Here is a 27,039-nt window from a genome sequence, read left to right on the forward strand (position 1 = left end):
TCGATGCCACTAAAAAAATTCACTTCTCCTGATCAACGTAACCTAGACTGAGTCACTAGCTCACTTAGGGGTGAGTAAAAATTCGATTAAATTGAATAAATCGATTGAACCTAACCGAATTAAAAAATTTAGTTCGATTATTTCAAAATTTTGATTATTTTTTCTAAAAAAATCGGTTAATTCAGTCCGATTTCAATTTTAAAATTTCTTATTCAATTAAACCGAATAAATTGAATTAATCAAACTAGAAAAATAATTTATAAATTTTAAGTAAATAAATTTATAAATTCCTAATTAATTAGTAAAATTTTTATAATATTTAAAAAATTTAGATTAATTCGGTTGAAAATCGAATTAACCGATAAAATATCGGTTCAGTTTGTTCGATTTTTATTAGAAAATAGTCGGTATATGATTTCGCTCACGTCAAGAGACCTAAACAAATAAATCAGAAACCCTAAACCTCCGGGAATCGACCCATACCCAATCCAATAAAATTGCAACGTTCAACATCCTTATTATAAAAGCAAATTTTATCCTTATCCTAATCCATGCACAAATTAAACAAAAAGAATAATAAGCTTCTATACTCATCCTCTTAAATCCTAAATGTGCCAATACCTTGGAAGTCAAATTTTGACATTATTTCTCATGTAGATTTTGAAAATCATACGAATTACACATCTACAAGATTTTCTAAAACTCTCTTGTTTAGAATTTGAGATGTCAAATGGCTAGATATTAATTATTACAAGTTCGGAAGAAAGATATTTCAAATTTATTCGATAATAAAAATCATCTATCTTCATAATTAACTGAGAAATTAAAGCTCCTCCTAAGTTTGTTTTTTCCCCTTCTCTTTCGGTGCCACAAAAATCTTTAACACTTAGCTTTTGTTTAGACGTCAATCTGCTACTCGAGGAACAGTCAGATGTGAGAAAAACAACTTCAGATCCAACTCGATCGAAATGGAATTAGTAAAGCAACCAAACCAAACTCGATCTATTCAGAACAGATAGAACACACACAGCAGTTACCTTGCAAGCACAAGGCAGCAGCTATTTATGAGGCAGAGACGAATAAAGAATACATACATACATACATATATATATATATATATACTCATGTTTGCTCCTTAATTTGATTCTTCTTCTTCTTCTTCTTCTTCTTCTCTGTTTCAGTTCAGGGGATGGAGCACTCCGGCGGCAGGCCCTGAGGGAAGCGTTTGGGGTCGTGGCAGTAGTGGTAGATCATGAAGTTCCTCTGCACCCACTGCATCCGCCCCTGGCTCGTCAGGTCCAGCTCCTGGTTCCACCACCCGCCCTTGCTCTTGCTCGCCTCGCACGGCCGGCCGCCGCCGCACGCCTCGGCTCTGAAACCCCTGTACGCCGCCACGAACGGCGCCTTGCTCCAGTCCGTCTTCACCAGCCCGCCGCGCGTCGCCCAGTCGTCGGCGTTCCACAGGCTCGAGTAGACCCGCATCGGCTGGCTGCGCGGGAACGCGATGCCCCGCGACTCCAGGTTCTTGAAGTCCCTGATCGGCGTCCCGTCCACCATGAAACTGACCGCGCCCGTCGAACGCGTTAGTTTTGAGGAATTTATCCACTGAATCCGGCATACTTTAACATGAATTTAAAGGGGGAATTGATTACATGACGTGTTTCGGGTTCCAGATGACGGAGTAGGTGTGGAAATCCTTGGTGGGATCGAACCAGAGGCGGAACTGCATCTCCCTGTCGCCCTTCCCCTGCGTGTACACGTTGGTGTGCAGAGTGTAGGGCTCGCCGCTGAGGTTTCCGAGGAACTCGAAGTCGATCTCGTCGTGAGTCGACCCCAGCGACGACAACTGAAACCAAAACCAACAAGATCTACAATTTACCACAGAGCTTATTAACAAGGAGCCGACGATCGAGCAGAATTAATGGAGCTTAATCATATTACGTAGTAGGCAGTGACAGTGCCGGCGGAGTTGCCAGGAACGAGCTTGATCTGCATGTCGATCTTGCCGAAGAGGTACTCGTGCTTCGACTGGAAGCCGGAACCGGAGGCGCGGTCGAGGGCGAGGGTAAGGAGCTGGCCATTGTCCAGAATCTTAGCGCGGCTGTCGCCCCAGTTGACGTCGAAGTCCTCGAAGAAGCTACCTCCGGCGGCCATCGTCGCCATGAGGAACACCGCCACCAGGGCCACTATCACTGCAGCAGCAGAAGAAGACATGGCTCGAGAATCAACTGAGGATCGATCGAGAAGCAGAGGAAGAGTGTGAGTGGTGAAGATCGAGCAGGGGGGGAGTCGGTAATTATAGGAGATGAGATTGAAGGCGATGAGGAGGAATTAAAAAAAGGCAAAAATTAATAGGGTCTTTTTAAATTATGTAAATAATGGAAACAGTATGTATATTATTATTTTTTTTATTTTCTCTAGTAATTATAGATTTTAGAATTTATTTTTTATCCAATTAAAAATTAGATGGAGGTGAGGAAATGAGCTGGCAGTGGACTGGAGTCGACAGAGAAAATAATAATGGTGCAGGAAGTATGGAGAAGGGCAAGTTTCCTGCTGTGTCTTTTCTAGGCTTTATTGGTTTGTTCATTCATGCACCATGATAAATTAAAATATTATTTTAACTTCGTTAAAATTTTATTTTTATTCATTTTAATAAATTTATTTTATAATAATCAACTCAATTATATCTTACAAGATAATGATGATGATCTCTTAGGTTAGAACTTAATATGAAACATTAATTGTGATGATATCACTAAGCTAACCACTGTCAACACTAAAAATCTGTTAATAGATATTAATCACATGAGAGACAATGATAGTGTATATGGACCAGTCACTTCATTATACACGTGGACCATCTCTATGATTAGAAATCATTGCTTATGCAACTTCCACGAAGGGATATTTTTTTTCTTTTTTTCTTTTTTTTTTCTTTTTAAAAAATCACACAACATCACAGATCATGAATCTTCCAGCCAGGAGCATGATCATGGTTTTTTTTTTTTTTTTTCAAAAAACAAGAATTCATTAATTGTAAAGTTGATGAGAAAGATGGATGAATTATTACAACTTCTTGAATGAGGATATATACAAGTTATGAGTGGGATGAGTTCAGGGGATGGCTGTTTTTAGTGCTATTATATATATTGTTTTTTTACTAATTTAATATAATTAGATGTCTATTTAGGGTAGTAGAGTACTCATCTTAAAAAATGATAAATTCTCATCAGTCTCATGATTTAATCCCTGGAGGTGGTCGATTCGGTCCCATGGAAATTTTCCACCAACCATCAGGATAAATCGGGAAGCACATACAACGACCAATCCAGATGCCCAACATCCTTTGATTGCGTTTCCCATTTGGAAGAAAATTCTTGCAAATACGCCGTAGCTGAGGATCGAATCGCAAATCCCTGAATGACAACCTAGATGTCGTACCGTTACACCATTGTCCCGGGGACAAAGAGTACTCATCTAAGTAGCGTTGATTCTCATGAATAATTTTCTTTTGGCCCATGCTGATCAATTTCTTAATTCTGTCGATGCTAATTAAGTGAGTGAGGTTTAAATTTTGATGTGATCCACTTGGAAGCATGGCCGAAAGTTAGTGTCGGCGATGTACATTTAGGTAAGTGAAGTTAAGTGTGGTTGCAAAAGTAATTATCTTATGATTTATTTATTTTTGATAATTTAGATATTTAATTTTTTGAATTCATTAATTTTGAAGATAACTTATCTAACTCATAAAAATTTTTATCGATCATAAAATAAATCGAGAAGTACGAACAACTCATCAAACTCATCAAGAGACTCTTGTGAGCACCAAAAGAAAGTATGTGATTGGCCTATCAATGTATAGGTGTCTATATTGATCGTTGATGTACGTGTATCCTCTTATCTATGTGATTGCTATTCTTGCTACCATCAACCTTGCGCGCAAACTCAATGGGATTCTCTAGTTACTTTCACCCTAGACCGCGAGGGTTAGGTGCGATGGTAAGATATTTCCATAGTTAATCAGATATTCATAGTTCAATTTTTAACTACGATGCATTGCGGATTAATATCTTCTAGTAGAAAGATAACTCTGAAATATTGATTGGGGAGTAGTGTGCCATTCGCGCTTCTCGATTTATCTTGATGGCTAATGAAAAATTTTCATGAGACCGGATCATCACTCCAAACATTAGTTGGTTTAAAAAATTAGATATTTGAATTATCTAAAAAAATTAAATAAACAATGAAACCATATGTGATATATGAATTTTTTAAATTGATAAAGAAATCGTGGATCACTAAACATTCAAGGTATAATGCCTTCCTTGAAATGACCATGAAGTAAAGACTTTAGAAACATTCAAGGTATCTATAAGTTAGAGTTGATGCCTACTTTAGTAAAAAGTAGAATTTGTCATCCCAGCCGCTCTCACATGGTCAGTCCCACGATCATTTATGAGGAGGTAAATCAGAAAATTACAATTGGTTACAACGGAGGAAGGCATTATCTCGGCTTCGTCGAGATTCGATCCTTATCGACTTCAGCAAGTCTGCCCCGTCGTAACCAACTCAACTATGCTCTAGGGGTGGAGTTGACGTCTACAAATAGTCATAACCTAATAATTGTAATCTTAATCATTGAACTAAAGTTGTCATTGAAGGCAATATGACCTTTGAAAAAATTCTTTAGCCACAAACCTGAGGTTTGTGGCATTATAGGGAACCATAAGCTCAATATTTGAGATGGAAGACCCATTTAGAGAGATCAGCAAATTAAATTCCTTAATTGTTCCATTGCTAATTAAGGAGCGTGTCAAATTCTATAGCCATTGTTACATGTCAATTTAGAATTAACATTAATTGCTTATGAAAGCAGATTAGCTCAATTGACAATGTAGAGTCCAACAAAGCTCACAAGAAAGATATGAGGTGGTAAGTCACTCAAGGGGATAGAGCATCAAGGAGTAACATCATTAGGGTCACTCAATTGTTGATGAGGACAAAGGAGCAAGTTGATTTGGTAGCTAGCTAGGATTGCGAAGGTGCTACACATGGTGAACTACGAAAAGAGAGAGCAAGACCTAGAATGCCAACCCTATAGGTGTTGTGTTTAGCCAAAGGGGCAACTTGTTGTGAATCTAATGCAATGTTGGGTGGTATAAGGAAAGTACCACTATTATTAAAAAAAAAAGACTTTGAGGAAGCTACTGCAAAAGGAAAGAGAGACTCATTTTTGTTAGAGTAGTAGGGTAGGAAGATGATTTATAAGATAAACTATAGTATTGATAGCTTCATTTCTATTATATAGTGATACAAATTATTGTAAATACTACAATTATATAGATATGGTAAATCCTTATTGATTGAAATCAATAAACAATTTATATCCTTTTTGTTTTGTCTTCAAAGTTTTATCCGTATTCAATTCTTTGAATCTACTAATTTTAAAAGTGATCGGTCTCCCATAGAAGTTTTTCATCGATCATCAAGGTATAAATCAAAAAGTACAAACAACGTATTACTCTGTAGTCAGCATTCTAAGATTGTCTTCCTACTATAAGAAATTAATTCGCAATGCATCGTAGTTAGACATCGACTGATACATGATTGATTAACTATAAAAGCGTTTTGCTATTGCACCGTAATCGAGCGAAGTACTCTTGTGAAACATGATATAGATGATGATTCCCTTTATCCATCACCATTTTGGATGGACTCACAATGCACTTGTGTTCATTAGCCTCCAAATTCAACACCTCCCATGCATATTGCAATTTAAATGCTTCTTATGTGGAAGGATGAGGATGAGTACAAAAGATGAGACAAGGGCAGCTTTAATAAAGGGCATGCCTTAATCTGAAGGGCCCCCCAGCACTAAATCATTTACTGCCCTACTAATGAACAGCTAACATCACCCCTTGGCACTTAGCCCTTCAACTGTACTGTGACAGTCAGTCCAATTTACCAACTGCAAGGCATGTAATTGGCAGTAAATTCATATTATTTACAAAATGCATAATTAATTATTTTCAAAAAAAAAAAAATGTTTTATATTTATTTTTGCTTGAACTGGGAAGAAGGGGTTGCTGTATAGGTTGGTACAGCACTGTACATGCCAGTGAGGAACCATGGAAAAGTGGTGCAGGAATGGACAAGATTTGCAATTTCTCCTTTAAATTCCCAGACTGTGCGACATGTCGTTTATTTGGCTTTATTGCCTTCTGGTGTGATTCATTCACGCCGACGGGATTGTTAGGGTTATTTTATTTGCATTAAGGGCGTCGAATAGGACAATGGAGTACGGTAGGGCACTTTGAGGGCCAAGAAAGAAAGAAGATGAGTTCACAGAAAGAAGAAAAAGAAAGAAGATGAGTTCACAGAAACCTCCAACAACCCTTAGACAGCATAATGCTTGGCTACTTAATTGCTAGAATATCATTCTCAATTTCTTACCTAGTTACTGAGAGAGAAGTCGCACAATGGTTATATATATAGACTAGCTTAAATTATCTAGATTTACTTAGCTTGATTCAGAATCTCCCGGCCGAGACTGTTTCATCCAAGACTTAATCTTAGTATTCTATCACTATTAAATTAAATTTTCTTCTTTTGGATATCTTCTGAAAATAGAGAAATCTCTTATAACCTATTTCTTTTCAACAAATACAAGTAATACAAAGATATAAAGAAAAATTAAAATACAACGTAAATTATAATTTATACAATGATCTTTCTTTATTTTGCTCACTGTTAGATAACTTCGAAATTGTCTCCTGAAGATATGAAATGCAACAAATATACTTCTCCTTCAAAACTCGGAAGATTTGGTATTTTCAATCTTCCTTGAAACTCTTTTTTATAGGATTGCTATTGGACTAATTTTCACTAATCAATTGACTGTCGTATTCCATCAATTAATTGATCCTTTATATTTTCGACCATTGCTTTGACCTGTTTGTTCAACGACTTCATCCAATTTAACATCAGACAATTGATAACCCTAACAATCAATTGATCGCCATCAATTAAGTTGAACAGTCAAGTTTCAAATTTTCTATTTGCTTGAATAGTACGTAACATAAGTCAATTGATCATGATCAATTAAGTTTCAAATTTTATATTCCCTACTACAGTGTCATCACTCGATTGTTTAAACCCATTAGTGTCTACTAATAGATCGGTCAAACTCATCAATTGACTGATTGTGTAGCATACCCCTTTGCCCTCTCAAATCTTGATTTGGGATTTAGAGTTCATTAGTTGATCGGTACACCCTATCAATCGATTAATACTCTTGTATTAGTCTTACCAAGGCTGAATTCTTATCTTACCTAATATTTGATTGACCTAAACTAATTAGGACTTCCTTTGCTCAACATCCAGTCAACCGTAATCTGTCGAGACTTTCTGTTGTCCAACGTCCGATCAACCTTCCCATGTCGGGACTTTATAATTATCAAGCATCCAATTTTTCTTGATTTATTTGGACCTATTAGAACTTCCCTAACTCACCTAACATCCCTTATGATCTGTTAGGACTTTTTATACTTGTCTAATATCCAGTCCTCTCCGACCTATTAGGGATTTCATCGATATGCCAAGTGGTCGATTCTTCATGATCCACTTGGACTTCATCCATCTCACGCTAAGTGTACGATTAATTTTGATCGACTTGGACTTCATATCTCATGCCAAGTGTTCGGTTCTCCATGATCCACTTAGATTTTGTTTCTCATACTAAGTATCCGGTCCTTCATGACCCATTTGGACTTCACTCCTTGTTTCTGACCATTAAATGTCTGGTTGATCATGACTCACTTGGACTTGTTTCTTATCAACTTTCGATTGTCAAGTGTCCAGTCAACCATGATCCACTTGGATTTTTCTATTATCAAGTATCTGATCAATTAACCTTGATCTAGTTGAAGTCTTACTCAGTCAACTAATATATTAATTAAACATCAAAACTCAACTTGAGTCAACTAAAGTTTATTTAATCGAGCTTGGTCAACTTGATTAATTTTAACTCGAGATCCATTGCACCAATAACATGAACTAACTTTATCTTCTAAAGTAGACACAAATATCTTTAAGTGCTTGTTTTCTTTATAACTTTATCTAAGGATTTGGTTAATCACCCAATAGTGTCAATTAACTCATCTACAAAGCGAAAGTTTATCTCATTAACATGATTCACCTTCGCCATAAAGAAATATAGTTTCTCCAAAACTTGCAACAGCTAACTAGATGGTTGTTTAATCAACTAGAGACTTAATTTAGTTGACTGATGATATAACCATTGTTGTCTGATGCTCATATTTGAACTTCCAGCCGACTAGAAGACTTTTCCAATCGACCAGAGGTGGCTAAAATGTATTTATTGGAGGATTTGTATGTAAACTCTTGAAAAATCTTTTAAGCAAATGTTTTTTCTCAAATAACCTAAGTTTTAAAAAGTCAGGCTTAAACAAGTTTGAAGTTTTCTAAGAAATTTATTTATTATCATAACTTCAATTCTTATCTCTAAGGAGAGGTGAGGTTCTTGTTGTTGAGAGAAATCCTTGTACAAAATCAAGCTTACTAAGCTTGTGAAATCTTATTTATTGGTTCATGAGGTCATCCTCGTTTGTAGAGATTTACCTCATTCATTAACTCTTTTGAAAGAACGGATTAGTGTAATTATTTGAGGATGACACAGTAGATGCATCATCGGCTCTAAAATAATTAAGACCAGAATTACATGCATTGTATTAGTATTGCACTTTAGTTTATTGTCTTTGTTTATATTGTGTAGTTATACTTGACATGATCAATAGTTTACACACGAGCACACTTGTGTACTAATGTTGTATTTACCTTTAATTTATTTATATGTGAAGAGCAATGACTTTGAGCAAGTGTATATTCACCCCTCGTAAGCTAACTCATTTGAGACTTAACAATTTAGCCTTTACGTACATACAGAAATAGTTAACTTGTTGTCGTAAAAAAAATTTCTCCCATCCCTTGAGGGTAATGTCCCCAATGTCCATGCGTCATTTTTTAAAAATATTTTTGATAATCTAGATATCTCATTTTTATGATTCGATTAATTTTGAAGATGATCAGTACCGATGCCATAAAATTTTTTCAAAAGTTATCAGGATAAATCATGAAGCACAAATGGATCCTGACGGACAGTTCAACATCACAAGTTTTGTAAACTCTCCAAGTACAATGTGCCCTGGGTGAGATTTGAGTCTTCATTACCTAGAGAGTTCGTTCCACCTTTTATCATTATACTATAGCTCCGGGGGCACATTCTCATACTTTGAGAACAACACTTTATACTGTTTGTTATCTTTTTTTTTTCTATTTTCGCAAATGATCGTGGGACTAACCGTGTGGGGCTGTTGGGATGACGGATTCTATCTTTTTGTTGAAGAGAACAACACTTTGTACAACATATCATCAAATTAAATGTACTTTGTTGACAAATCTTGGAGGGTCTTGTGACATTAGTCTTCGTATTTCTTAACGAGCATTGGTCTTCATACTATGGAACCTCATAATATATATGTGCGCTATGTCAAAGTGAAGAAAATATAGTTTGAACCTTCTCCTTCTCCTCCAATTGTTCCACCACTTCTATCAACTGAACAACTATACCTTGTAACAACCTTTTATGTTATATTTGGGAGGTGTTCTAAGGCAATCGTCTTATGATTGTACTATTTATTGAATAAGTAGAAATTCACTGTTTAAGTGAATATTGTATATGTTTGATTGGATCTTAAACTTGTTCACTGAACGGCCACAATACATTTCATAGCATGAGAGAATTTGTGATTGGATCACAAACTGTGAGTTTCTCTACATATGTAATTATGAAAGTATTGAAACTATCCCTAGTCGATGAATTGATGAACATGGACGTCATCGATTCTGTTGAGACTAGCACATTTATACTCCTTGGTTTACCTGGCAGTAGTTCTCACTAGTTGGAGACATTGGATGTTGAGAGTTAAACGTGGATGCTAGGTAAAGGTAACTAGTTTATTGGAGTGACTTGCCGTGAGACTTCATATGATTCTTTCTGCATGTCAATGAAGATCTTAGTGCAGCTTAAGTGTGAGTTTCCTTAGACTTGTGGTATTCAAGTCACCTTGGTCGTGGAAGCTTATACTTTGACATCTTAAGTAAGCATCTCCAAGGAAGTGTGGACTCGAGATGATTGGGTATAAGTTGAAGTGCCCGAAGGTGTTTGAATAGCCCACAGAGGATTCACCGCTCTTTGTAAAAGAGACGTATACCCTACGGCCGCTTGTTTGGATTGTTACTAAAAGTTTTTGGCCAAAGCAACACATATCAAGAACATGATATTCTTGGACACGTGTATGAGTAACTCGAATCCGCAGAACAAAGAAGCAAGCTTTGGCTAGGTGTGACGTAGTCAGCCTAGCGGGGACTGACACACACAGACCATGTCCTGAACCAAGCGGGTATAAGACAGTAAAAAGAACGAGACACGTTTCATTAGCTGCTAAAAGGTTTAGAAATTGTTCTGAAATCAGTTGTTATTTTTTCGGTCAATTGAGGATCATGATGTACTACTAGGTACCACTCATGATCGATATGAAATTAAGGGTTAATTACGGACGACCAACATAATCGAAAATCTATTGGGTTATACGCACTACAAGTTTCTTGGAAGGACTTAAAATGAGTGTGGGAATTGGATTCTCAGAACAAGAGAAATTCGGTTAGATCGGACAAAGGCAAAATGATGGATTTCGTCTTACGAAGATGGAATAAACAAAATCGGAAATGTTATGGTTATCGAACCAAGCAAGTTGATTTTGAACCAAGAATTAACCAACTTAATTTGGCTCGTGTTGGAAGGCATTTTGGTAAAATGGAAAGCATGACAGGCTACGTCTTGAGAAGACGAAACAAATAAAATTTATTTGAATCAAATCGAAATTTGTTTGGTTGCTGGATTGAATGTTTTGGTTGTGAACCAAGTTGAACCAAATCGGACCTGATTCGAGTTGAACCAAATCAAGCAAATCCTAAAGCATTGAACCGGGTTCAAGGAAAACCTAAACCCGGTTCAAGCTTCTCCGGGTTCGCCTCCTTTCCTTCTTCAAACGCGCAGACGCGCGATTCCTCCCAGCCCGACGCCGACTGCCAAGAAAGGAAGGACATCTTTGGTCGCCGGATCTCGCGCAAAGGAGGCATTGGATCTTCTCCTCCAGCCGTCGCGCACACAAAGAAGGCAACCAATCTTTGATTGCTGCTGATCACGCAAGAAAAAGGAAGAAGATTTGATCTCCCTCCATGATCTACCGGCGAGCAAGAAAGGCAAGGAATCCGGCTGGTGCTAGGGTTTTTGGCATTCGATTCGGCATTGCTGCCACTTCCTTGCTGTCACCTCCCTGCCCTTGTTTCAGCCCAATCTCGAATCTCGAGGAAGAAGAAGACCCTGTTCCGGTTCTTCTTCTTGCTTTTCCGGTCGCCGGAAACCTCCAGTGCTGCCGGAGCTTCGTGTGGTGGTTGGCTGATAGTTGCTGGACCTTCTTTGTTGCTTGCTGCCGCCAGCCGAAGGAGATCGCCGGAGTTGCTGCTGGAATCAATTCCTTGCTGCCGGAGCCCGGAGTTTGGGAGTCACCATCATCACCGGAAAGGTTTCGGTAATTCGTCTTTGTAACATCGCCAGAATCAGATTACCGACGATCGTTAGAAAACCCCGGAAACGAATGCAACGTGTGTTGTTGTACGTTTCCGATATTAGGGTATTCTTTTGTATCGATCGTTGCTGATTGATGGCTAGTACGCGACCAGCAACTTTACTCGTGCTTGAGAAGCTGTCCCGACAAAACTTGACGTGGATCACCGATAGAGACAGACTTCGAGGAAGCTGTTCAGTTCATGTCATTTCCGTTAAACGTCATATGTCAGGTACGTAGAATAAATTTGTTATTCTGAAAATTTTAATTTTTTCAGCTATTTAACAAACTGTGTTGTATCTTGCATGCGTGTTTGCAAGTGTTGTAATAATTTAGATTATTATCTGTTTTTCTTTCACTGTATACGTTTTTGGAACGCATAAACACGCGCAATGCACCGGGCCAATCCTAACACTTTACAACCTCAAGATTTGAAGACCATCAATCTCATACATGTTCAATTGGGATGAACTACTTATACCTCAATCGACCTCAACCCACTTTGATACGAGCTCCTTGCAAATTGGGACTCTATTTGTTACACTTAGCCTTGGTAATTGGAACTTCAGTGCAGTCAATCCCATTTGTTTGCGGCGACTTATATTTCTCTAGTATCTCTAGTAGTTCTTGCCCAATTGCGTAGTAATTATTTTTGCATCATCATCATTCAGGTACTCAGGTAGAAAAATATTACAGCACTGAACAATACAAATTTCATCTGAAAGAACAAATAGGATGTACTTATTCATCTCGAGCGCAATTATATTGATGTTAACCTTACGAAAAAAATCATTCATGTATAAAAATATAAATAAAAATATGCATGCTTAATAATAAGGAAGAGCTAGGTAGTTCCATAGGCTTTAATTAAACAACCGCAGAAGCTCAAGCTGTTATTCCTAGTCCAAAACTATTTCTCTTTCTTTTCTTCAGCTGAGCATATATAGAGCCTTATTAGCCACTACCACACATCACGAAGGTACCTCCCTTCCATTTGAAGACTCTTTACGTAGGCCTCAACCTTGGAGCCTTCCAGTGATCCCTGAGATCCATCCAATTCAACATGTATATATGTGTCAGAAACAATGAAGGAATTGATTGATCTTTCTTTCTTTCTTTCCTCGATGAAGGAATTTCAGTTTCTACCTGTTCTTGAGCTATGGTGTGAATAACTTTGTGGACATCTCTGGCCATTCCCTTGGCATCGCCACAGACATAGATGTAGCCGCCCTGTGAGATGATGCTCCAGACTTGTGCAGCCTGATACAACCAACAATTATATATTGTCAGTGGCCAATTACTCGATCCAATTATTGCAAGTTAAGAGTTTGATGAATTTTTTACCTTCTGAGACAACTTGTGCTGCACGTACTCTTTGCTTGGACCTTCACGGGAGAAAGCTACGATGAGCTCGGAAAGAGCTCCTGCCTTCACAAACATATCTAACTCTTCCTCATAGATGTAGTCCTGCATGAATGATCGTCCATGTGCATGTGCATTTAGAAGCTATATATAGCAGATTGGAGTGATGAGTGATGATGATCTGTTTGATCAATACCAGTTTTCGGTTTCTGCAGCCGAAGAAGAACAGGGCCGGACCGAGTTCTGCTCCAGCCTCTTTGAGAGCAAGCCTTTCCTGAGAGCACAAATTAACCACAAATGTTTTAGGCAGCTGATCAACATCTTTCTTGAATTCTCAAAAATGGCACACACATGTGTCGAACCTGCAAAAAGCCTCTGAAGGGCGCCAAGCCTGTGCCAGGGCCGATCATGATTATCGGAACCGAGGTATCTGCAGGCAATCTGAAGTTCGATTGCCTCACAAAAACGGGAGCCTGACTACACTCTTGAGTCTCCTCTTGTGGGGTTGCGTTCTGTCGATCAAAATATTGACACAATTTTGAGGAAAAAGAAGTAATTAAAGATCTTAATATATTGAGACAATTGAGATCGCATGCCTTCATCCAGGTAGAACAAACTCCTCTGTGAATCCTTCCCGTCGGTGTAGTTTCATAGACTAATGAGCATGTGACGTGAATTCTCGAAGGTGAAGCCCTGAATACAGAACAGAACAGTGAATCCGATGCTACCATGAGCAATTCTGGACGAATGAACAAGTGCTATCAAATTGTTACCTCGAAGAAGAAGATATCGAATAGTAACGAGGCTGTAAGCGAGGAGCTATCGCTGCAAAGAAAACTCCTAGAGGAGGTTTGACAGAAGGGAATTCGGACATGACTTCAAGAATAGTTCTTTGGCTAGAAACGATCCATTGATTGTATTCATCCTGAAAGGCCAGTTGAATTGTGGTCAATTTATCGTTCATCGCATCCGAATCATCGCAATGCAAACTAAATAGAATATATGCTCACCTTTCCAGCTGGAGAGGCCAAGAACTTGAGTCTCTCAGCTTCAGTTGGTTCAGAAGCATGAGCAGCCAGAGCAAGTAAAGCAGGCTGGAATCCATGATATGCAATTTCATAATTAATTAACATCGTAACAAACTAAGAAACTAGATCGATTTCTAGGCTCTACTGCATCATCAGAATGTCTACCTTTTTCGGAGAACTCAGAACGTCAGCATATTTGGCAAGTGCATCTCTCAAAGTACAAGGTGTTGGAAATGGAGGTGCAATAGAACTGCCGCTAAGGGGTGTTCCATCCTCCTTTTCTGCATGCAGGGAGAAGTATGTATCTTCTGGATATCCCAAGAGCCTTGCAGCCTCCTCCACTGTCTCAGGGGTATTCTCTGAAAACACACCAACATGATCACCAGTTTCGTACCTGTTGAAAGTTTGAATACCAATCTTTAGTTTTAGTATCGGTGAGATCTCTAAATGAAACAACTCTAATGAATGAGCTCCTTGGAACTTACTTGAGGCCAGTTCCAGAAATGTCAAACTCCAGATGAGTACATGAACGATCGGAAAGTGGGGTATGAAGCTCTCTCCTTACAGCCACGCTGACCCTAGAAATATGCCATCCATCATGCTTTAGATTCTTGCAAGAGAAATAGTTGCTCTTGACTAGCTTTTGTTGCATACCTGCAAGGATTACGGAGGTCATAAACCGAATTGCCATTTGCAAGACTTGGTTTCCTCTCCATTTGGGGAGCATCTCCACGTTCTAGGAACACGGTGCGGTATTCCGGTATGACGGCCACATAGTCAGTAGATAATCCGGCGAGATCTTCCTCGCTGCAGAGTAACTTATCAAGCTCTGGCCAAACTTGATCTTTCCTGCAGCAACAAAGGTTCAATGGAAGAAGGTGTTGAGACTGTGGTGGATGAACAAGATCAAGTCTTTCGAGTGGTTTTAGTTTTAGATCTTTTTGTTTCTTCCTTAAAACGCACCATGCAACAAAGTCATCTTCGATGTACTGTTCATCATTGCCGAGCCCCAAAGGAAGAATTCGCTTTGCACCTTGCTGAGCAAGAATTCGATCCACGTCTATACCAATCTGAATCGCACAGAGACCTTATTTATTTTCAGACTAAGATTGAAAACAAAAGAGAAAAATTAAGAACCAAGGTGGAACCTTGTTGTACAGTTGATATTGTGTGCTTCCCAATCCGAAAACAGCATATTGGAGGTTCTCCAAGTGAACGTTCCTCTCGTTTGCCTCGCAGAACCATTTATAGAACCTCGCAGCGTTATCGGTGGGTTCACCGTCTCCATATCTGTAATTTATATCAACCAATTCAGAAATGAAGAACCTTAAAAAGAAAGTGCATGGCGGAAGGAGTTTCAGAGTTTGGACTGACGTTGCCAAGAAGAACAGTGCGAGAGACTCCTTCTTCAACTTCTCTTCATACTCGTGGTTTTCAAATGCATAATCATCCTAGCAAATCAACAACGCAGGAAGATTCATGAGCAATAACAATAAAATCGGCTCAAAATTTATCCAAAAAATTAAATTGAGTTCACTGAATTGAACTCATTAGACACACCAGCTCAACAACTTTGAAGACGGCCTTCTTGTAGCGCGCGTTGGCCTCGTCCGCCAAAGTCTGCTCAAGCCTCGATTTTCAGATCAAAATATCTTAATTATTTCAGGAATCGCAAAAGGAGAATCGGTCAAAAACTAACCTTGGCGAACCTCTCGGCGGTGCCGGTTTGCGAGCCGATGAACAAAGTCACCTTCGTTTTTGCCTCATCCGCAGAATCCACGTTGCTTTTGACCCTCTTCGGCCGCTTCTGAGCCGGCGTCGCCGCCGCGACCACCGGGGTCGGCTCTTTGTTGCCCGTCTTCTTCCAGAAAAGTATGAACGCCGCGAAGCATCCGACCAAGACAGCCGCCTGCATGAGCCTCGGGCTCTCGACTGCCTTCGAAGCCCACAGAAGCAGCTTCCCCACATCGAGCTTTCCCTGCAGAATCGCCGACATGAGCTCGAGTGGGGAAACTTCCACGTCGGCGGGCTGCATCTTCTTCGACCTGGCAGAAAATATCTCTCGCTCTCTTGTTCGCTGATACTTCCTCTGAAGTTCAGTTCAGGGCCGGAGGGAGAAGCAATTTAAATGGGAAGCGTGTGAAGCTCCCATAAACTCCCATACAATTTGGTCGTTGAACAAGTCCTCTTCGATCGAGCTGTGGCCATAACCGATCGAAAATAATTGGACAATAAGCAGCGTCTCCAATCGGGCGTTGCATGCACAAATGAACGCGTCTGAAAATGATCAGGGCTTAATTAAACAAAGGCGTCGACAGGTTGACTTTGACTTTCAGTAGCGTATGGCATGAACAACTCAAGGCGCCGGTCTTTGTAAGTTAATAGAGCTTTACTATATATACGACCCTCCCATACTAATTTAGTGCGTTCTCTATATCTTGAAAAGTCTAGCGGTTTGGATGTCACCATTTTTCTCATTTGGCAATGCCCTAGGTTCAAACTTGGAGGAAAATGGTAGGGGTGATGATCAATAGAATTTTTTTTTTGTGTTCATTGGAAGGACTTGATGTTGGCTTGGCATATGGAATTTAAGTATATATTTGCATGAAGATGCTTAGTGAGGATGATAGAGGATGTACTATTCTTATTCTAGGAATTGTTTAGATGATAGCCTTGGTGAGTATGATAGAGGATGTACTATTTTTTGCTGAAGTGTTTAGATGATAGCCACGTACGTGCATAATTAGAAAAAGATGGTGTCAGATCATAGTCATGCGTCGTGCAACGCATGTAATATAAGATAAGTACCTCTGCTACGCAGAGGCATATAAATAGCCAAAGGGGCTATTTACGACTAAGTAGACTAACTGTATATAATATAAGAGTTGTACCTCGGCTACGCAGAGGCATATAAATAGCCAAAGGAGATAAATAGCCCAAAAGGCGTAGACTAATCCGCCTTACTATAATATAAAGACCTCAGCTATGCTGAGTAGAGAAATAGCCTTTGGGGCTATTTACGACTAATCCTCTATTTACGACTAAGTAGACTAACTGTATATAATATAAGAGTTGTACCTCTGCCACAACTTACTATATTTTTGGGGCATATAAATAGCCTTTGGGTCTATTTTCGACTCACAAAGAGGCATAGCAGAGGTCTTTCTATTTTAGTAAGATGGTTTATTCTACTTAGTCTACAATAGCCCCTTTGGCTAAGGAGATAAATAGCCCCAAGAAGTAAATAGCACCAAAGGCCCCCCATAACATTAAGTTAAGTTCTAATCTGCCTGTATATAATATAAAGACCTCAGCTATGCTGAGTAGAAGAAATAGCCTTTGGGGCTATTTACGACTAAGTAGACTAATCCTACTAAATATAAGATAAGTACCTCTGCCACAACTTACTATATTTTTGGGGCATATAAATAGCCTTTGGGTCTATTTTCGACTCAAAGAGGCATAGCAGAGGTACAACTCTTATATTATATACAGTTAGAACTTAACTTAATATTATGGTAAATTCGGATTAGTCGTAAATAGCCCCAAAGGCTATTTATATGCCTCTGCGTAGCCGAGGTACTTATCTTATATTATATACAGTTAGTCTACGCCTTTGGGGCTATTTATCTCCTTGGGGCTATTTATCTTCTTGGGGCTATTTATCTCCTTGAGGCATATAAATAGCCTTTGGGGCTATTTACGACTAAGTAGACCAATCCGCCTTACTATAATATAAGTTCCTCTGCTATGCAGAGTAGATAAATAGCCTTTGGGGCTATTTACGACTAAGCCTAAAATAAATAGAAAGGAGATATTTACCTAAAATAAATAGAAAGGAGATATTTACCTAAAATAAATAGAAATTCCGAAGGGCTATAATATAAGTTCAAATATATATACAGGGCGACCAGATTGACATTTACTCCCTAATTTGGCACAGAAAATTGGTGGCTAGTCTTGGACCAAGTGGTGCCTAGCTTTGGTCGGTCTTCCAACGAGGAAGCTACCTTGAAGATATTCCGGTCCGGTCTGTAGAATTAAATTAAAGATAGCCACAATTTATTTATATTTATTTTAGGCCATAGAGAGGTCTTTCTCCGTCTAATCCTATTATTGATAGGGAATAGGGGAAAAAAAGACTAGAGGGAGCTCCGATCCGCTACGCGCCTTAATAGATCTGGTAGTCATCACCGTCTTCCCTTATATAGGGAGAGTCTTTATTCGCGAACTCATAGCTCAGCTCCGTCAGCTCTGCTCCGAAAGACCAAGATGAGACCTCCATGCTCTCTCTCTTTTGCTGCCAGGCGATCTTGATCATTCCTAGGATGAATCCCAGATAGATTGGTGGGACTCTTCCCAAGCGAGGCCCTGGCTTTCTCTTCCCGCGCATCAGCACCTATTACATTATAGTAGTCTCGCTGCTTCCGCTTCCCGCCTTCCCTCTCTAGCTACTCGATTCCGAAGGCCTTGGACCTTCTTATTAGATTAGATTGTGACTCAAGCCAGGTCTCTCTCTTTCTTTCTTGACTTCACTGAACCAGCTGCGTCTTCTCCCCCGTCGGTCCTGAGGCCTTCAAAGCCTTTCTGTTCGACGTTGGCGCTCCCTAACTGGTCTCATTAAATGGTCAGCACGCACCGGACCCCTCCTCTTAGTTGGTTCGGCCGATTGGTTGACTCATTGACTCATTTAGCCCGACTGATCTCCCAAAGATTATCCGACGAGGCGTCTGAGACCTAGGTGCTCCGCGCAAATATAAATTCCGCTCCGCACCTATTAAATTGAATTGAAGTGGGACCCTCTTCTGCAAGAGATGGTGATCAATCTGCTTATAAGAACCACAATTTACTCTTTATAACATGAGTCTATCAACTATCTGGCTTTGCTTTATCAAACATTGACATAGATTACCCTCGTCCCGTCGAGTGCCCAAGCAATAAAAGTAGGCTGGAGGGATCTCTCTTCCGCCATCCGAAACCCACTTCCCGAAAGCTTATTCGTCCCAGGTTCAGTCCCCGTGCAGAGTAGGGCCGATGAACAAAGAAGGAGGGATCTCTTTCCTGTGCTTTCCCGCTATATTATAATTGGCTTCTCCACCTTTCCTTATAGCTCTCTATGCGCTCCCTCCTATCTTTACCAGGGGCTTCCCGCACCAGTTCTTTACCATAAATGATTGACGAGCTTTACCACATAAAGAGGCGAGCACTCCTGACGATATTGAATAAATTAAGATGTGCTCTCTTACTCTGCTCCGCGCCTTGACCTTTCTAGTAGCTGGCTTCTCATCTTTGAAAGTTGGAGCTCTGCACCGCTTGCACCGTCTGAACCTATGTGGATTCCCAAGCAATGCTATTTAGATTAGAAAGCACTAGGTTCTACTTCCTAGCGATGTGTGATGCACCGATTATCATCAAGTGGCTTTGCCGATGTCTATTCACTCCTTTGAGTGTGCATCGCTGCTCCTTTCACTCGCTCCATTCCATACCTCCTCGGCCCTTGCACCGAACCCTTTCTCGCTCCGCACCTTTCTTCCCTTCCCACTGAGAGATTCACACTGAAACTCATTGAGCACGGCGACACTTGACATATAGAGGCCATGTGGTCTTTGAGCCTAGATCCGGATGGGAGCGATGTAGAGCCTCTGGTTCTGGTAAGGAGAGAGTGAGGAACGAATGCAATTCAGTGCGGTAATAGACCATGGAGCAATCCCATTAAGAGGGGTGTAGCAAAGCGAGGCACTACTTGGTCCAAGACTAGCTTCAGAGCACTATGAGAGGAGCGAGTCTACGTAGCTTTGATAGTGTCCCCACCGGGTCCTCTTATTGATTCCCTGCTCTGTGTCCGATGGTCTGTGATTATTCTGTCCTCTACTCTATTAAAGAGAATCCCTATCGCGCCTCACGTTCATATAGCTAAGAAGGATTGAATGCTATCTTATCAACTATCAAAGCAAAGAAGGTTATATTTGACAACTGAGATTAGCGCACCTGATTCGGACCGAAGCAAAGTGTGGGTCCTCCCCTATGGAATGGAGTAATAAATTATCAAGATCGAAAAAGCATTGGCACAGGAGGACTAGCAACTCTTGCCCATGGACTCTCTATCTTCCAACTATCAACGCGGAAGAGTGAGTCTCTTCTCTCTCTTCTTTATTAAATAATAAGTGGCATGCTTGCTTGGAAATTCTATTCTCTATATAAGATAAGATAATTCCCGAAGTGAGGACCCACTTAACTCAGTGGTGAGAGTACTGCTTTCATACGGCAGTAGTCATTGGTTCAAATCCAATAGTAGGTTTCATTTATCTAAGAGTTGGTCTCTTTAGATTAGATAGTGGAGTCGATTCAAATCTAATTATTGAACTAGCGACTGTCAATTATTAGCTCTGGTCTTGTCTAATAAGAGGATCTACTCCTGTGCTATCTGAGAGCCGGATTCGCGCGCCCCGCACCTTGTCTACTCCACTGCCCCAAATCTACCCTTCTTTCTTTCCATTCCGAAGCAGCGTATTGAAAAGAGTTTATGTAAGGGAGATTCCCAGAAAGACTCAAAAGAAAGAGGGACGACTGAACGTAGTAGAACTGGTTCAGTGGAATGTGCGCGCAGAGCAAAGAGAGAGAAGGAAGGACCGGAGCAAGAGAGAGATTGGGATGAGAGTCTGTCTATAGTTCTATAGAAAGTAGTGAGCGCTTCTCCTGGTCTTTCTCACTCTTTATCGCGGAAGAAGGCGCGACCAAAGGGGAGCGGCGCTTCTTTATCACCAGAAGAAGCGCAGATTCAGGCGCGTTAGCGGTGCCCTCTTTCTAAGAGAGGTCAACCACTCTTTCTAATCTCACTAGCCGTCCAGTGTGCTTTGGAACGCCATCGGAAACTCCCGGGTGGGGCGTTGAGCTAAAGGGCAAACTAGTGTAGAGGAGGGAAGAGGGAGCAGGTTCGAGACCTAGGTGCATGCAAGGCGTCGACAGCCAGACGAAAAGGATGCAAGAGTTCATTATTCATCGCTGAATCCAATCCAGGAGCAGACGTAGGAGAGCAAAGGAGCGCTAGAGAAAGAAGACGCCAATTATCCGCTCAGTGTCAAGAAGTGGGAGCTCCGGCTACACTCTTCCTGCTGCTCCTGCCACGCTACTAGTAGTTTTTTTAATACTAGCTGCGTTCAGTCGTGCCTTTGCCTGGTGAAGCTATACCTAAGAGAGAGGCAGGAGACCAATAAAGACGCGAATGAGGACCGGAAGAAAGGAGCGAAGGTGGCGAAGACTAGCATGCACCACGATCAACTATAATAAGATGACCCACTGCACCACTAATTTATACTTATTTTATTGACAGGCCCTACTATCATCATGCACTAAAGCACTAGCAGGCACTAATCTCACATAAAGTTCAGGACCCACTATCATGCACTAAGGCACTATGCATGCACTTCACACCGTTGAATTAGCACATGTCCCCAAAGGAGAGAGAGGCCCCCAGCCACTCATACTAAGGAATTGGACTAAGGAAATCCCACTCACTAACTCCTCTGGAAGACCTCTCCCCTTGCTAATGGATCATTCTCTTCCTCTGGAATACTCGACTCTTGCTTGGCCTCCCTTGGGAATGATTATACTCACTCATACTAATTATTCTACACTACTGGAATTAACCATTTACACACTACACTCTTGTTGGAATGAGACAAATTGCTCCGAGCCAAGCCAATCTGAGTTCGCGCTATGGTCTCCTCCATCGGGGCGCTATCCTCCTCTCGGTACGGTTCTCAGTACACAGTCTCTTATCGAAGCGTGCTCTAGTCTCGGGGCATGACGTAGTGCCTCTAGTTTGAGTGCGTGCTTATACCTCCACCTCCGCAACAAAACTCTACCTTCTTCTATCTCTGCTACTATAATAAAATTATCCGCCACTCAAATTGAATAGAACCTAGAACCAAGGCTCGATAAGGCACAAGCGAAAGCCGCTCCACATTGGTCGCCCCTCACACAGCTATTAAATGAATAGCACTCGTACGCAGCAAGGGAAAGTGAAGCGGGTCGGGCTCTGGAGGGAAAGCCATATATGGTTCAGCTGCGGGTAGAGGCGGATAAAAGGACTACTCGCCGAGTCGTCCCAGACTCAAGGGTTCAGATGAGCTTATACGGACCTGAGCAAGAAGAGCTGCGTACGAGTCTACCGGGACGGGAAAAGGACAAGATGAAGAGCTGCAAGGCCTCGCCCATGAAACCTTTCTTGAGCTGAGCTTTAAAGCGCTTTCCCTCTCCACGTCGCTATAATTATAATAATCGCATAAAGATAAAGTTCGTCCCTCAATTTACTTTACTATATTAGGGGCAGCAGATTACAGTATTGCGTGAATGCCTAAAATATAGTAAATTGGTCGCCCTTACTATAATTTATTTATATTTATTTTAGGCCATATATTTTAACTTATATTATAGTATGGCGGCCCTTACTATATATTTTAACTTATATTATAGTATGGCGGAATTTAGATTGATTTTAGGGCCATATATTGGGAACTTATATTATAGTAAGGCGGCCCTAATATATCGGGGTGGTCGGCCCTACCATATATTGGGAATTTATTATAGTATGGCGGCCCTAATATATCGGGAATTTATTATAGTATGGCGGCCCTACATATATTGGGAATTTATTATAGAATTTATCTTTCTTTAGGGAAATATCTCCTTTATATTGATTTTAGGCTTAGTCGTAAATAGCCCCAAAGGCTATTTATATGCCTCAAGGAGATAAATAGCCCCAAGAAGATAAATAGCCCCAAGAAGATAAATAGCCCCTTTGGCGTAGACTAACTGTATATAATATAAGATAAGTACCTCTGCTACGCAGAGGCATATAAATAGCCAAAGGGGCTATTTACGACTAAGTAGACTAACTGTATATAATATAAGAGTTGTACCTCTGCTATGCAGAGCATATAAATAGCCTTTGGGGCTATTTACGACTAAGTAGAATAAACCATCTTACTAAAATAGAAAGACCTCTGCTATGCCTCTTTGTGAGTCGAAAATAGACCCAAAGGCTATTTCTTCTACTCAGCATAGCTGAGGTCTTTATATTATAGTAAGAGGGATTAGTCTACGCCTTTGGGGCTATTTATCTCCTTAGCCAAAGGGTCTATTTTCGACTCAAAGAGGCGTAGCAGAGGTACAACTCTTATATTATATACAGTTAGAACTTAACTTAATATTATGGGGGGCCTTTGGGGCAATTTCTCTCCTTTAGTCGTAAATAGCCCCTTTGGCTATTTCTCTGCCCAATATATATACAGGGGTAGCAGAGGAACTTATATTATATACAGGCGGATTAGAACTTATATTATGAATGCAGGGCCAAAGGGGCTATTTATCTCCTTTACTATATTTTTGGTTTAGGTAAATTCGGATTAGTCGTAAATAGCCCCTTTGGCTATTTATCTACTCTGCATAGCAGAGGTACTTATATTATAGTAAGACGGATTAGTTTACGCCAAAGGGGCTATTTATCTCCTTTCGTAAATAGCCCCAAAGGCTATTTCTCTGCCCAATATATAGTAAGGGGGTAGCAGAGGAACTTATATTATATACAGGCGGATTAGAACTTATATTATGAATGCAGGGCCTTTGGGGCTATTTCTCTCCCGGATTAGTCGTAAATAGCCCCAAAGGCTATTTATATGCATCTGCGTAGCAGAGGTACTTATCTTATATTATATACAGTTAGTCTACTTAGTCGTAAATAGCCCCAAAGGCTATTTATATGCCTCTGCGTAGCAGAGGTACTTATCTTATATTATATACAGTTAGTCTACGCCAAAGGGGCTATTTATCTTCTTGGGGCTATTTATCTCCTTTAGTTTATAGGCCCACTTAATAATTTCCTTCACCTAGAGGATTTCGGGCGACTAGGCAACCCCTCCTTCATCTATATCTTATAATCCGGAGAACACATATGCGTGGTAAAAGAAAGGACGGAAACAAACACAGATGCCACCCGGAAAGAAACAACTGCAGACCAGAGGAGTGCGAGTGCCCGGAGAATAGAGAAAGCCCTTGCGCGGGTACAGAAAGGACAGAAAGACAGCAAAATTAATTGTACAGAAACCCAACAAAGAAAGATGCAAGGTAGAGAATTGAATTGAATTGAATGATGGCATTTCGAGTTGGGGTTGGGGCACCTTTTGAGGAGTAAGCCCACAGAACAAATCGTATATAGAAAACGGTATCAGCTACAATCATAGGTTGTATAATAACATTAGGGCAATCATTGGATCAAGAGTTGAATGATGGCATCGGGGGCCTTGCAGGTGGGGGATTACTCGATTCAAGGAAAAAGCGAATCCCGACTCAATCCCGGGCTTGAAATCCATCAATCAATCGCCGAAGTCGCAAAGTTATCTTATTCAGTCCTATAAGACCTGAGAGGAAAGAGCTGCTAGGAGAACGGCGGATCATTCTTCTTTATTTAGATTAGAACCCCCGCCCTTGCCTTTCTTTCATAAAGACCGGGGCGGACCGGAATACGAGGAAGTACCACGCCATCTTACCGACTCTCCCGTCACACCCTGGTTCTATCAAACCAGACTACTTCATCCCTGGTCCTTTCGAACCAGATATTGTATTGTATAACCTGGCTGGGCACAACTTCACCGATACTTGACTAAGAACCAGGGACAGAGACTGCCTTACTTGACTGGCTCACTACTTATAGAAAGCAGAAAGAGAAAGCATTGCTAACGGAATCTCTTGATCGGAATGCAAGGAATCACTGGCTTACTTGAACAATAGTCACTCTTCTTTCTTCTACGGATTGGTTTAGCGCGAATAGGTAAGATGCTTGCTTCAAGCGGACCACTCCTCGCTCATAGACCTTCTCGGCTGATAGAATGTGAATTATCTAGTTTGAGTCCGAGCAGACGCGAAGTCAAGGGCTTGCTTGAGGTATTATTCCCACCCCATCTCCCCTTCTATGAGATAGTCAAATTAAGCATCTATGAAGGATCATATTGAGCAAAGAAGGAACGAAGCGGAGAAAGGAGTGGAGCAAGAGCTATAAGAAGAACGTTTCCCTCGTCCTTCTGTAAAGGGAAGCACAAGGCTCACAGGCAATCTCATACGTGAAGGGTTCAAAACTTCGTTTTCTATAAGCAGACTGATCGACCCACCATTTAAGAACTAGATCACACCTAGTGCTTTTGGTCGTTTTAAAAACCGAAGGAGTTGAGGGATTCTTGCTTTAATCCGTCCCGCCATTCCTGACTTAGGAAGGAATATAGTAAGGGACGACTGCTTATCCATCATCTTTTATGAGTGAAAGAACGAGCTTTATGACTCTTTTTATTTTAGCCGAAGGCCTTTTGACTGTTAGAGTCTCTCGCTTGGCTTCTTTTCACGAATTGGATTCGAACCACCACAACCAAGAAGGCCCTACTTGACCAAGCAAATAGTAGATCGTGAGTTCTTAGGAACACACACACTTCTATTAGGGGATCGGCTCGAACGCTGAACTTACCACTTTGAGCCCCCGATAGAAGGCTTTCCTAACAAAAGATGTCTCTCCATCAGTCTGAAACCTAAACCTCCGAATCCGAATAATGTGCCGTGCTGATCCTCTAAGAAAAGTTAAGTTCTGCAGAGTCACAAAGATCTTGATCCCAAAAAAGACTAAAGCGGTTCCAAGGCGAGGGGGAGTCCCTGATGTGCCCTGTACCTGGTCCTTGCTATCTCTTCTACGGCTTTCCGCCTCCTCTTCAGAAGCGACATCCTTTTGGTGACTTTATGGGCTAAAGCGAATGAACGAAACCAAAGAGTCCGATTCGGGAAATCGGGAAACTAACCTACGGGAGTCTTCAAATCCGGTGGAACCGAAAGAACGCGAAGAAGGCCTGGGAAGCTTAAAGCATCAAGGACCACACGCGGAGCATCCATGAAGAGAAGGATTCCGCCGTGAAAATACAGGCCGGCATCCTTAGAGCGAAAGTCCCTTGACTATTGGACGGGGGCTTTTTCCATATCTCCCGAGCTAACTCAGTATATATGGAACGAGAAGGACTTTTATGATATGACACAGGTCGAGGTCGAAATGGGGTGTATGTATTGTATTTCCCTCCGAACCCTAAGCTGCCTTGTCCCCCCCTCAACTATAAAAAAGATACACATACCATGGACTCTGGCCTAAGGGCCTTCGACTGGGAACCTCCTTCTAGAAGCAAGGGTTGCGGCCAGATGAAAGTCTTTTTTGGGGAAATCCCCCTGAAATCTCCGACTTATGCTCAGTGCCCAGAGGTAGGCAGAATGGAATTGAAGAATAAATTGAAAGAGTCAGAGAAGAAGCTGCTATAGAATCGGTATCTGGCACTCTTTTCCTGGGTTTCAAAGGCTTGGCTAGATTGGGTGGATTGGTTTGAATAGCCTAGTTTCGTAGCCCCAAGGGAGGAAGAAACTTGCCTCCTTCTCCGACTTTGAATTGGGGCACTCGCGGTCTAAGAATCAGTACGGATTCGACTAGCTCGAACGTGGGTCACTCATGCTTTCATGTGAACAAATAGCCGGTCTTAGCTGCTCTTGCCGTTGAAGGAAAAAGCGATGCGTCTGACTGCTGGGACTGGGATGGTCTTCCTTTTCGGATCTCATCACTGGAGTTGATCTTCCCAGACTCGTAAGAGACGCGCAGAATGCCCGATCTCACGTGTGGCAGCTCTTGGAATAAAGTCCTACATCACTCGCTTTCGAGAACGTCGGAGAGGTACCGATTGATGGTCCATGACTGCGAGAAAGCTTCTGCTGTCATCTATCAGGGGCGGTGGGAGCGAGTGGGTAGAAGAAGGAAGGGTGGTTTTGGTTTGGTCATTGATGGCTCTTTATGGCCCTCATAAAAAAAGATGACGTTTATCGTCACCCGAAGAAGAGAGCCCCGTCCTAACTCCCATAAAGAGTAT

The 27,039-nt window shown here is 41.0% G+C and overlaps 2 protein-coding genes across 2 annotated transcripts; both read right to left on the minus strand.

Annotated features, from left to right (window-relative positions):
* Positions 1–974: 974 nt before the first annotated feature.
* LOC141835853 (putative xyloglucan endotransglucosylase/hydrolase protein 23) lies at positions 975–2,254 on the minus strand. The gene is made up of 3 exons (XM_074723239.1): positions 1,942–2,254; positions 1,653–1,846; positions 975–1,561 (listed from the first exon to the last, which is right to left on the minus strand). The coding sequence occupies exons 1-3, from the start codon at positions 2,212–2,214 to the stop codon at positions 1,183–1,185; spliced, it is 846 nt and encodes a 281-aa protein (XP_074579340.1). The 5' UTR covers positions 2,215–2,254; the 3' UTR covers positions 975–1,182.
* A 10,253-nt stretch (positions 2,255–12,507) lies between these two features.
* On the minus strand, positions 12,508–16,209 carry LOC141835773 (NADPH--cytochrome P450 reductase-like). Its single transcript, XM_074723145.1, has 16 exons — positions 15,801–16,209; positions 15,662–15,721; positions 15,476–15,552; positions 15,250–15,391; positions 15,065–15,171; positions 14,756–14,950; positions 14,587–14,679; positions 14,267–14,495; positions 14,084–14,167; positions 13,847–13,998; positions 13,670–13,766; positions 13,436–13,585; positions 13,270–13,347; positions 13,056–13,178; positions 12,858–12,971; positions 12,508–12,753 (listed from the first exon to the last, which is right to left on the minus strand). Exons 1-16 carry the CDS (start codon positions 16,134–16,136, stop codon positions 12,673–12,675), a joined length of 2,118 nt encoding a protein of 705 aa, XP_074579246.1. The 5' UTR covers positions 16,137–16,209; the 3' UTR covers positions 12,508–12,672.
* Between the last annotated feature and the right edge of the window lie 10,830 nt (positions 16,210–27,039).

This window comes from Curcuma longa, chromosome 10 (genome assembly GCF_044706935.1).
Source record: "Curcuma longa cultivar G26 ecotype Majalengka, Jawa Barat chromosome 10, ITB_CL_G26_1.1, whole genome shotgun sequence".
Taxonomy (NCBI): Eukaryota; Viridiplantae; Streptophyta; class Magnoliopsida; order Zingiberales; family Zingiberaceae; genus Curcuma; species Curcuma longa.

Bases quoted from the DNA above. Each gene is read 5' to 3' on its own strand.
- LOC141835773 (XM_074723145.1), bottom strand. From the start codon at position 16,136: ATGCAGCCCGCCGACGTGGAAGTTTCCCCACTCGAGCTCATGTCGGCG. The intron at 15,392-15,475 runs GTCAGTCCAAAC...TATAAATTACAG, and splicing joins GCACTGTTCTTCTTGGCAAC to ATATGGAGACGGTGAACCCA. The intron at 13,767-13,846 runs GTAACAATTTGA...TTCTGTATTCAG, and splicing joins TCGATATCTTCTTCTTCGAG to GGCTTCACCTTCGAGAATTC.
- LOC141835853 (XM_074723239.1), bottom strand. From the start codon at position 2,214: ATGTCTTCTTCTGCTGCTGCAGTGATAGTGGCCCTGGTGGCGGTGTTC. The intron at 1,847-1,941 runs GTAATATGATTA...TTTTGGTTTCAG, and splicing joins GCACTGTCACTGCCTACTAC to TTGTCGTCGCTGGGGTCGAC. The intron at 1,562-1,652 runs GTAATCAATTCC...GGGCGCGGTCAG, and splicing joins TGGAACCCGAAACACGTCAT to TTTCATGGTGGACGGGACGC.